This window comes from Gossypium raimondii, chromosome 10 (genome assembly GCF_025698545.1).
Source record: "Gossypium raimondii isolate GPD5lz chromosome 10, ASM2569854v1, whole genome shotgun sequence".
Taxonomy (NCBI): domain Eukaryota; kingdom Viridiplantae; phylum Streptophyta; class Magnoliopsida; order Malvales; family Malvaceae; genus Gossypium; species Gossypium raimondii.
The window spans coordinates 38,152,510-38,164,827 of NC_068574.1; the positions used below are offsets into that span (position 1 = coordinate 38,152,510).

At 30.3% G+C, this 12,318-nt stretch overlaps 2 protein-coding genes across 2 annotated transcripts; one reads left to right on the forward strand and one right to left on the reverse strand.

The window, feature by feature from the left end:
- Nucleotides 1–410: 410 nt before the first annotated feature.
- Nucleotides 411–2,487, reverse strand: LOC105777957 (hypothetical protein). Its single transcript, XM_012601493.2, has 5 exons — nucleotides 2,221–2,487; nucleotides 1,324–1,438; nucleotides 1,110–1,199; nucleotides 878–976; nucleotides 411–787 (listed from the first exon to the last, which is right to left on the reverse strand). Exons 1-5 carry the CDS (start codon nucleotides 2,286–2,288, stop codon nucleotides 686–688), a joined length of 474 nt encoding a protein of 157 aa, XP_012456947.1. The 5' UTR covers nucleotides 2,289–2,487; the 3' UTR covers nucleotides 411–685.
- An 8,647-nt stretch (nucleotides 2,488–11,134) lies between these two features.
- LOC105778607 (uncharacterized protein At4g14450, chloroplastic) lies at nucleotides 11,135–11,729 on the forward strand. The gene has a single exon (XM_012602338.2). The coding sequence runs from the start codon at nucleotides 11,235–11,237 to the stop codon at nucleotides 11,562–11,564; it is 330 nt and encodes a 109-aa protein (XP_012457792.1). The 5' UTR covers nucleotides 11,135–11,234; the 3' UTR covers nucleotides 11,565–11,729.
- Nucleotides 11,730–12,318: the final 589 nt, after the last annotated feature.

The following is a 12,318-nucleotide window of genomic DNA, read 5'->3' on the forward strand; positions in this document are numbered from 1 at the left end:
AGTCCATTTGTTAAAAATAAAAACTGAATCCAATTTTACGGTTAAAAACTAGTCTATATACATCAACCAAAGATACATATGGAATGCCACATGTCACTATCTGGTTATTTTATTAGTCTCTAACGTACAAAGATTAATTTGCCTACATTTTTTAGTAAAAGGAATAAAATGAAATCTGACTCATTCAGGGGCTTTCAGAGATTTTACCGGCTGATTGAGGTTGAACCATTTTTAAATCCTCAAAACATCCACTCCAAATACAAATTCATGACTCCAAGTGGAACAACAACATATATAAAGATAATAGAGGGATGCAATTATTTGAATTGCAATAAAAAGCAAAGCTTGTGATCCTAACACTGAAATGTAATATAAATCCAACCTATATCTCGTGAATTTTGATCATATCATAAGCAATTTCTAGCTCCATTACTGAATACATAAATGGTTGCATCAAATATTAATATTCCAAACAAGGAAATAGATGTTTTTGATTTAAACCCCTCAATTTTTTTTGAACACAATCAAATTGTCATGGAAAATAGAGAAGGGGCAACCGATTCAATAGTACAAATGCTTCAGTTAATAAAGAACAGATAAAAACTAGAAATCGAGAAAGGATCCAATCAGATAGACCTGCAAAGTTTTACTGGAGATTGCCAAAATTTTACTTCTTTGATTACATCTAAGTAGCTTTTTGCTTCGGGGACTTCCTCCTTAGTTGCCTCTTTGGCATCGAGTTCTTCATCCCCACAAAGAAAATTAATGCACCACATTGCGCAACACACTGCAATTGATTAAAAGAGAAAGATCAATGAAGTTCAGACATTGCAATCCCTAGGAACAACACAATAGGTATGTATGCATTTCTAAATACCTGCAAGAAATCACCAAGCAGAACAGAGTATTGGGGTTCATTGGGACGATAGTTGTAGAAGTCATAGAGAAGTGGTGTGCTAACCAACAAGTAGACAAACTATGACAAAAGAAAAAGACAATTAAATGAGACATAAAAGTAGAATCAGAAGAAACTCTTAGCTGCAGTATCAAACTTTCTTTTTAGTCCAAATGTAATTGAAATAATAATCAGAATGAAATGAAATTCTAACCAGGAGTAAGGCTCCGAATCCATGGCCAAATACAAACAGAATAGCACCTAGTCCTTTCAAAACGATGGCAGTTGCAACTAATTGTCTAACCTGTGTGAAAAAGTCTCCTTTTAAGAAAACAAAAGTACGACTCGAGCAAACAATACTAACACAAACTTAATATAACAAAATAATAAAGAAATTCATTACAACAAATACAAAATAAATTTCTTACTTCGATATCTGGCAAATTTACATGGAGTTGAGATGATATATGTTTCTTAGCAAGATCAAGCTTTGGTATCAACTCCTTTGCTGCAGGCCCGCCATCAACCCCAAATTCATTGAACCTGCCAACATGTTGAACATCTACTAAAATATCTTTAGTGTTTAAAACACGGGTGCTAGCCAAGCTCTTTACACAGTCTATCTACTAATACAAATTATAATCGTACGAGAAAAGACTCAGCAACTATATAGCAACGGCAGTTAGACTCAGTACAGGGGCAGTTACTGAAATTACAACATCAAAATCAGATTTGTGACAATGGAATTTCGGCAAAGCATTGAGAAATTCAGGGTTTTGGTTATTGAATCAACTGCTTGATTAAACAAATGACAAAAATCTATCGCCTCATATCTATTACCACTTCATGATACCCGAATTCATCTTCTTCTCAGAATATGGCATTGCCTACACAAAAATATTGTCCGGAAGTACTTAAATGATGCTACCTTATCCACTAAAACTAACCATCCAGTTCTGTATTTGGAAATATTATGTCTATTCAACAGAAAATAAAGAAAAAAAATAAAGGTTTTTCATACTATTTCTATATCACGGCAACTAATAACATTTAACCTATTAAGTGTAAACACACTTTTTTTTAAAGAAAAAATCTCACATTGACTCCAAACTCCCCAAATTTAAAATCTTGAAAAGCGACCCAGATCCTCAACCAAATTCATCACTAACAAGAGTTACAAATTAAGGAAAATAATGCAACAGTACCCAAAAACTAACAAACTTGGCACTTTTTTTTAAGGAACAGATCTGAATAATAAACATATTTCTTAAACAACCCAACAAATAGAATAAAGAGATCCAAAACAAGAAAGAAAGAGTGATTACATTTGCCAAGCGGAGAGGATGAAAATAGAAGCAAAGAAAACTCGTCCGGCAAATGAAGCAAAACCCATTGGTTTTTCCCCCTTTATCTTCTTACCACTTGGTTCCAAGCAAAAAGACAAATACAGCGAATTTCAGGGTTCTCACACTGTTTCGAGCGAAAAACAGTGTTAAGAGAGCAGATTTCAGGGTTTAGTTTCTCCCAAGAAGAAAGTAAGAAAGGGATTTTTTCTTTCGGGGGAGGGGGGGTGGAGGGGGGGGGGGTTGGCTTTGTGGTCGGGATCTTGATAGGTTAATTATTCATAAATTACAAAGAAATTAAAAGGAGAAAGTAATAGAATTTAAGGAAGAAATGAATCAAGATCCGACTCTTCACGACACTATTACTATTTTAGTAGTTCCCTACTTTTGGGTTTGAATTTTAGCTTTATTACTCTTTTACCATTTATAAAGGCTTAATATCATAGTTATCTTAACCAAACCGGAACCAGCTAGAGTATTGATCTTGAGAAGTACTTTAGATTAGTTGAGCTGTGAACAGATATGATCTGATTGAATCATATTGAAAATTAACTAAACAGATTTTTTATTTTTTTAGATATATATTTTATATATTTTATGATTTTTTATAATTTATTTAATTTAATCGAATCGATTAGACCAACAAACTAGTAGCTTGACCGGTTTGACCATTGGTCCAATTTTGAAACCCTTTCTTAATATATCATTTGATATTCAATTTTTTTTTTTGAATAATAAACAACTGGTGCCATTCAAATTTTAGGTAAAAGATGGTTACAATCTATTTTGATATATATAATACTTATATTTTTTTGTTTAATGTGATACTTGTATTTTATAAAATCATATATTTTGATACTCAAAGATAATGATATTAATATTTTAGTGTTTAATTTATATTTTAAAGCCAATAGCATAACGGAAGAGTGATTAAGCCCAAATACTAGGGTGCAAACTGTGTGGTTGTTATCCCCCCTCCCTTATTTGTAATTTATACCTAAAAATACATTTTAAGGTTGATTTAATGAAAATTCATAATTAGTTAATAACAAATAATTTTCATTAAATTAACTTAAAATTTTAAAGAAAAAGTCATTAGATTGCATTTAACAAATTAAACACAAAATTAAACAAATCATAATTAACACTAAATTTATTCTATTAATAAATCATGAAAATTCAATCCTAATAATATTATCAATTTCTTTCATCAAATCAATTCTAAAACTTGAATTAAGCACAATTACCATATTTAAAAAATATAATATCAAACCATATATTAAACCCTTTTATTCACTAGAAATAAGAATTTAAAATTCTTATATATTGGCCAAATGAGACTTTGGCAAAGAGTGAAGCTTTCAAATTTTAATATCTCATGTTTGACTAGTAACTTATGTGTAGATTTTAAATTGGATTCAAATATATTCGGGTTATTATTATATTGTGTTCTATAATGTTTGATTCGATTCAATTGACTCATATCATATCATATAATAAGGCACAAAAATTATATTGCGATAAATGGTGAATCTTTAATATTTTAATTATTTATAAAATTATTTTAAATAATATATTAACTTTCCTATAATTAATATATTATTTAAATCATTAATATTGTAACACCACTAAAATTAAGTGGTTAGAATTTTAAATTTTATATTAATTAGATCTTAACATTAGTGGTTAAGAGTTTAATAAAATTCCTAGAAGAACCAAGGTTTAAATCCCACCTTTTTCACTTTTCCCTTTTATTTTTTTGTACTTAAGGAACCAAGGTTAATATAGCTTATGTATTATTTGTGGTAAAATATGACCATAAAATGGGCATTAGTCTAATAGCTAAGCCTTTTCCTTTTCATTCCTTTGATCTTAGGTTCAAGTCACATTGGTTTCCCTTCCTTTTCTTTATTTTTTCCTTCATTTCGGCCAAAAAGGGTTAAGTGATACAAACCTTATTCTTTACAAAGTTCCATTAATAAACCACTTCCTAGCACAACTAGGATTTCTTATTTGATTTCAACCCAAATTGAAACACCCATTCTTCTTATTTATTCTCAATTTTCTTTACAAGCCCTCTTTTAAAAAATTCTCTCAAAGTTCTTGCTGAAAATTTAGTTTTTGAAACTTAACTTTGCAATCAAGTCCCAATTGAATCGTTTATCATCAATCGTTGAATTTTGTGCCATAATTTCTAAATTTCTATCAAGACCGGTAAGATTTCCCATTCCCAATAGCTAGATCTCAATGATTCTGGAAAATCATAGTTTTCATTAGATCTTTCATCCGTTATGAATCTTTTACGATCTTGTCGAAGCCCCTCTCAAATCTTGAAATCCGTAATTAATTCTTGCATTTTGTCAATCAAAAGTCTCATGTTGGTAATCTGGATCATACTTGGACGTGAGAACCACCGTACGAGATCTCGAAAGCCAGGTGTGTGTTCTTTCACGAAAAATCAAGTCAAATTTTGAAACTGCCAAGTCGCACACGACCTACCACACGGGTGTGTGGCTAGCCCATGTAGATCACATGGCCTCTCACACAGCCATGTCCCTTAGTATTCCCTCGTATCTCCGCTTTGCATACGGCCTCGGGTGTCACACACAGTCCGGTCATACAACCGTATGGCCCTTGAAACTCAAAAATTTTAGTTTTGTCTTAACTTTTATTATTTTATTCAAATTAGTCCATGATTAGGTTTTTAATGGCATTTATAAAACTAGATTATGCAATTAGGTCCTGGACTAGGAATAGAACAATGAGATATGGATGATTAAATTTATTGATTGGATTACTCTTGATTGATTGCCTAAATAGTGAATAATGTTACATGTATTTTATGAATACCCAATTGAATGATCTGAATGCCTAAATTGTTGACAAAATTGGATGTCTAATTTATTCATAATTGTCATTGATTGATTATGAGATAAACAGTAAACGATATATTGATTGAATGTCTTGGAATGTATTTATATTGCATTTGCACGGGTTAGGTTGATATGATCAGAGGAAGAACCGGCAGTTTATCTGCATTTAATCGTTCAATGTGTACTCACAGTTATAGCAGATTCCAACTGCGACGGTCCCGATGTGTACCCACAGTTACAGCAGCTTCTAACTACGATGTTTTCACTGTGCTCTCACAATCTTTCTAACAGCTCTTATTTGCGAAATGGTCGTGTTTCCACAGTTATCGACAACTTTTATTTGCAATTACCCGAATCTGAATGTGGTATTAAGTCCACAATATTGGAGTGATGGTGGAGGGAGTTCTGGGGAACTCCCAATTTTGGAGCGCTAGTGGTTGGGGGTAGGACAACTGATTTGTGTATGGCATATTTGACAATTTATGCATCCATGACTGAATTTACTTGATGAAATGATTGATCTGATTTATGTGCATATATCTTTCATGAACAATAGGAAAAACTTTGAAATTGATTCAGTTGATTGTCTATATTTGAGAATATTATTATTGCTTGACTAAAGTAGCAACACTAAATTACCATATTTGAAATTGACAGATAATTATAATTGATTGATTCTTGATAATGACGTATGGTGTTATTTAATGTTTAAAAGTATAACAATATGATTTGGTTTATTGTAAAGGGACTCACATTGAGCTTCCATAGCTCACTCCCCCCTAATTTTCATCTTACAGATAATCCTTCAAGCTATGACGCAAACACGACACTCGGAAGGTCTCTGCTTTTGCTCCATCTTTATTTTCGTTCATGTTGTTATTTTTAATTACTTAGGATGTTGAATTATTTTCCGTTTTCTTTTATTATGAACTGTGGTTTGGGATTTAGTTTTAAGTTAATTGTTAGATGCATTTCATTTAGTATAGGTTATAAAATTTAGGTTATTATTTGTTAATATTTGATTAAATCGAATTGTTTTATTAAATAAAAAGACTTATATTTTAATTCCGCTGCTATTCCTAATAAGTTAAACTAGAATATTTTTAAATCACCTATATAAACTTGAGTTTTAAAAGGAAAATTGATTTTAATAAAGATCGAGCCACTTCGATGGTTAATGTCATCTTCGAAATTCGGGTCTACCGTCTAGGTCGGGTTGGGGAGGTTACAAATATATTAATATAAAATTATTTAAATAATTTTTAAATAATTATTTAGGTTATAGACAAAATAACCAAAACTGCCAAAATGGTCGACAGATAGTGTGATAGGGCTCCGACAAGATTCCAACCAATCAAGCTTCTGATGATCTACAAAACAGAGGAAAAACAACTACGTAAGCAACTTATGCTTAGTAAGATCATATAAGAAAAAAAAATCAAACTTACTGAATACAAAATGACAAATCATTCAATCATGCTCATTAATTCATTTAGACATTATATTTCCTATTCATCACAATCCACATAGTTAGTAAATAACATGAAAATATAACATCTATGAAATATAATATATATTATGAAATGAATTCCATACATTTATCCTTCATCACATGATAGATTCTCTTCCTTTTCATTTAATTTACACATATCCATCTTTCCATTTCATACGATCATTAGCAACAATAAGTTTTTATACATGCCTTTCCATTAACATTTACTTACCCGTTGAACCACTTAGAATAACATCGGATACTCGGGAATGCTCACACAAAGTGTGCCTTTTCATGTAATCGTAACCTTTTCAATAATGCTCAAACGAACTGTGAAATGGGCTTGCTTACATGAGCTATGGGTTGGGATGTTAGCTACACAATGCTGTTCACACGAGCTGTGGAGAATCCGTAACAAATGCAAGACCTCAGCCATTGGTAGGACATCTAGGACCAGCACTCGAAACCATATAATCCATAATGACATGTCATTTATATCCTAAGCATTCTCAAGATTCAAACAAGACTATTATACCGTCAAGTATCCAAAACACTGTAATATTACCGAATTAAGTTATATCTAATATAACATTAACTAATGTTCAATCCAAACAATAGTTAATAAGTTATTAACTCATACGAACTTACCTCAATCACCACGGTTGTTACAACAAAGTCAAAAACTAATCAAGACAATCGCTTTCCCCTGATTCAAGTCAGGTTGATTCTTTTCTTGATCTAAATAATAATTTCATTCAATTAAATAATCCAAATAGCTAAAAATCAATAATCCTTGCTTATAACCCATTTAAATGTGAATTTACGAAATTACCCCTAACATTTTAACTTTTGTGCAGTTTAATTCCTAAACCTGAAACTTACAAATTCACCATTTTTAAGTAAAAAACATGCTAGCCAGTTTTCATTAGGTTTACAAATAGCCCAAGTTTCCACCATTTCACAACATTATCAATGAATTTTACTAATTTCTCAAATAAGTCCTTAAACACAAAATCATCAAAAATCACTTAACAATCAAGCTTAATAATCTATCAATTAAATTCAAAACACATTCCAACTCAATCATGGAAAGTCCCTAAACTTTTAACAGTTTTGCAAATTGACCCCTCGGTAAGCTAGATTAAGCTAAAACGAGTTTAAAAACATAAAAATCACTAAAAATGAGGTTCAGCTCAAACACATACCATGCATTAAAGAATTGAATTGGCCGAACCTAGCTCCTCCTATTTTTGATATGGTGTTTCAATTTTGGAAGAAAAATAAAGGTTGAAGATGATGGTTTTATTTTTCTTTCTTTTGTTTTAAAGTTATCATTTTCTTAATTACCTAATTAACCTTTTCAAAACATTAAAATTACAACAAAACCAAATCCAAAAACATCTAGTGATTAAAAATATGGTATTATTGCTAACTAAATCCTTTAGTTTATGTTTTCATGATCATTTTTCCCTTTTTCTAATAGAAACAAAATTTTGTACCTTTCACGATTTAACCCTTTTTTTTCTAAATTAAGCATTTAGTCATTAAAATTTCTTAACGAAAATTTAATACGACCTTAATATAACCCTATAGACACCAAATAAATAATAAAATACCGACTCACTTGTCGAATTCATGGTCCCGAAACCACTGTTTCCGACACCACTAAAAACAGGCTGTTACAAGAAAGTTTAGTTTAAAACTACTTGTTATTTAGATTAACTAGAGTTTCAGTATACTTGAGAGTTTTATTTAGATGCACTTAGCTAGCTTATATAAAGGCCTCTTTATTGTACACAAGTCAACAATTCATTCAACAACTTCTCTCTTTGAGTTTGTCCAAGTTGCGGATTTAGCTTAGAGCTCTAGACAAATGAAGGGAAAACATGGAATTTGACACAACCCGAAACACAAACAAATCCAAGTCAGATCTTAAAATTAAAAAAAAGTAAATAAAATAAATAATTAAGATAAAAAAAATAACAATTAAATAAATTAAAGATTAGAAACAATGAAACAAGAACAAAACATAATACCAAAGAAATGAAACAAGATAGATGGAAAAGATGGAAAGTTACGTGTAGAAGTCCTAACGATCCTTAGAAACCAAATGGATCCACAACCCCATTCAAACGACTCTATTTTCCCCTCCAAGAAAGAAAATTTGGCAAGAAAAAATTTGAAGATGATTCCCACAATCTGAAAAGATTGTTAAAACTCTTCTAAAAGAAACACAAGAGAAATTTTTGAAAAGAAAAACTCAAAGAGAATTTTATTAACTCAAAGAGAGAAGTTGTTGAATTAATTATTGAATTGTGTATAATGAAGAGGTCTTTATATAGGCTAGTTAAGTACTTCTAAATAAAACATCAAGTATACTAAAACTCTAGATAATCTAAATAACAAGTAGTTTTAAATTAAACTTTCTTGTTGACAAACTCCTAAATAAATTTAAAATACTTAAAATTATCCAAAATTCGGAATAAATATATAATAAAATAATAAAACTTAATAAATAAAATATTGGGTTCAAATATGATAAAAATTAAACCTAAAAATCGGACACAATATGATTTAAACTCGAATTAAAAGCCTGAAACTCATAATTTATGTAATAATCCTGTCCAAAAATTTTTGCTCGCGCAGTCTTCACTAAAGCAGTAATAACTTGAACTTCCGAACTCAAAATCGAGTGGTTCAAGGTGTGTTTCAAAACTAAGAGCTAGATCTTTAAACATTATGAAGACGTATTAACCCAAAAATGTCTAGATCTCATCTAAAGGGTCGTCGCAAGTTGAATGATTTTCCAAATTTGAAAATTGATAGCTTCGGTGAATGAAATTTAATAAATTTCACCACATCCATACATGTATTAGTAGGTTCTGGATTTGATGAGAAAAGTGTGACTTTAGCTTGGGAACATCGCATCGCCATTTGAACTTAAGGTTGTAGTTCATTTAATTGGGTTCTACTTGTGTTTGAACATGTATACAAAGACATAATTTGGAAATTGTATTTGTAAATTTGATTTGTATTTTTTGAAACCCTTATTGTATTATAAATTGAGCTTGGTTTCGGTACTTAGTTTAAAAATGATTATGACGTGTATTTTTTAGTCAAAATGGGTTTGATATTGTTTTATAAGGTTATGAGATTTGTTGAATGGTAAGAAATTATTTGGATATATCTTAAAGAGTTTTTTAATTGATTTTTAATTCGCTTGTGCTTTTATTCGAGTCCTAAATAACTTTAAAGTACTTTCAAAGCCCTCAAATAGTTTTAAATTTAGTTTTATGGTATAAAAATGTTTGAAGTTCAAAATGTTAAATACCTTCGAGATTTTGTTACGTTTATGCTCCGGTAACACCTCCCACTCATACCATATACTGGGGTAGGTGCGGGATGTTACAAAAACTTTAAGTATTTAAGTTCAATTTTTACCTTATAAAAATTATGTGTGAACTGATTAATTGAGTTTAATTAGTTAGTTTGAGTTGAGTTAATTTCTTCAATTTAGTTTTTATAATGATTGATTCTAATTGAAATTATTAGTATAGTTAATTAATTATATATATTTTTAAATTATAATACCATATATATTAATTCAAATCTTATTTAAAAAAAACTAGGGATAATATCACATTTGGTACTTGTACTTTCATAGAATGTCTAATGTGATACTTGTACTTTAAAAATATCTAATATGGTTTTGAGCTATCAATGTGTGTTTTATTATTGTACTTGTTCTTTCATAAAATGTCCAATATTTATTTTATTATGGTACCTTTGAAAATATCCAATGTTTATCAATATATGTTTTATTATGGTACCGGTGTTAATATCGTTAGTGAATTGCTAAATCAATCAATGAAAATTTAATATCTAAATTTTTTTTCAAATCATCAAGTTCATAAAGATAATATAGCATTACGTGAAAAACTAAATAAAAGTTCAATAAAAAATATAGTTAATAAAAATAAATAAATATTAAGCTTACATGAAAATATAATAAAAATATTATTTAAAATAAACTAAAATAGAATTTGAAATGCAAGTTTTGTTTGGAGAAGATGATCTAAATGGAGAAACGATGTGTTGCTTATATAAGTTATTTAATTTAATTTAATTAATTTTTGTTTTATTTTAATTTTTTTCATAATGTTATATGTCTACGTGGCAATTTTTTGACTAATAATAATTCCTATCATTTTAACACTAAATACTAAAATATAGATAACAAATGTCACATTATAAAAAACTATAATCAGTGGAAACTAGAAAGGGTATGTTAAAGAAAAATCAAACCAATAAAGCAATATTCGGTCAAAAAAAGGAAAAGAAAAACCAACAAATTTCCCAAAGCTTAAAAAAAAAAAAAACAAAGGAAGGTCAAGGTCAAAAAAATGAACAAATCTGGTGTGGCTGTAAAAAGCCAAGCTCATATGTTAACTGACAGCTAAGCTAAGCCAACCTTTTCACGTGCGCTAGACAACGGTTCCCCTCCTCCCTATATAAACTCCCTACTCGCAACAGAAACTCTCATCTTTTTTGCTCTTAGAAAACAAAAAAACTAATTTTCTCACTCACATACTAAATAAATCACCAAAACCGTCAGATTTCACCTCTCATCCATGTCGACTACATCGAGGAAAACCTCCGCCATCAACGGCGGTAATCAGCGGCAGCCCAGTCGACTTCAACGGCGTGCACCGGCTTCCTTACAGATTAGTCCAGTTTCTAGCTGGAACGTTGCGATCCCTCTCTTATCACCTCTAGTTCCTTCGCCTCCCTCGATCGATCGGAGGATAGCTGAGAAACGGGAAGATCCATCGCGTCAAGAGCAGCTGCGACAAAGCCAGACTAAGGAGCCTGAAAAGCTTGATCCTAAAATGTGGAAGCATCCGGCGGCTCCGTTTTGTTATGAGCCGGCGTCGTTAGTTCCGCCGTTTGTGCCGGTTTAGATGTAAAAGAAAAAAAAGTAGTTAGATCTAACGGGGTGCGTTGAGCTATTTCTGTTCAACGTACACGTCACTACTTTTCTGTGAAATTACAACAATGTCCATCAATATGTTCATAATTTATTAGTACTTCTAACAATAGAACTGATTTGGGATACAGATTTTACATTTCCCCTTAATTTCATCAATTTCTTTTCCTGTTTGGGGAGTGAGAATAAGAGAAACCAAAAGTTAACCAACGAAATTAACAAGGAATTTGTTTGAAGGAAAAAAAAAACAGAGAATAAATATTGTCGTCGTTTGGGTGCCGATTTGATTTGGGTTTATTATTACGATCCGATCCGAATGGTCATCTTGGGAAAAGAAAAGGCGCCACATATAACAATTAGTATATAGTTGTGTTTGTGGAATGCCGAATCAAACTGTTATTTGTATTATATTAATGTTGGATTGTTTATTCAATAAGGATATGGTTGTGAATTAAAGAAATATTTTCAAAACCTAAGCTTGATATATTTTGATTATTATTTCAATCAATTAAAGATATGCAAGTTTCTTAATTTTACTTGTGAATTAAAATTTTCAAAACCAATTAAATATGATTTTAATTGAAATAATAAAATTGTTTTTAATTATACGTGGGTTGTATATTTATTTTAAATTCATTCAATGAGTGTTAATTTAATTTATAATAAAATTTGATTAATTTCAATAAATTAATTAAAGTAATTAAAATAATATTTTAAAAGTAATAAAA

Coding starts and splice junctions, on each gene's coding strand:
- LOC105777957 (XM_012601493.2), bottom strand. CDS start 2,288: ATGGGTTTTGCTTCATTTGCCGGACGAGTTTTCTTTGCTTCTATTTTC. Junction 977..1,109: donor GATTCGGAGCCTTACTCCTG/GTTAGAATTTCA, acceptor CTTTTGTCATAG/TTTGTCTACTTGTTGGTTAG. Junction 788..877: donor TGCTTGGTGATTTCTTGCAG/GTATTTAGAAAT, acceptor AATCAATTGCAG/TGTGTTGCGCAATGTGGTGC.
- LOC105778607 (XM_012602338.2), top strand. CDS start 11,235: ATGTCGACTACATCGAGGAAAACCTCCGCCATCAACGGCGGTAATCAG.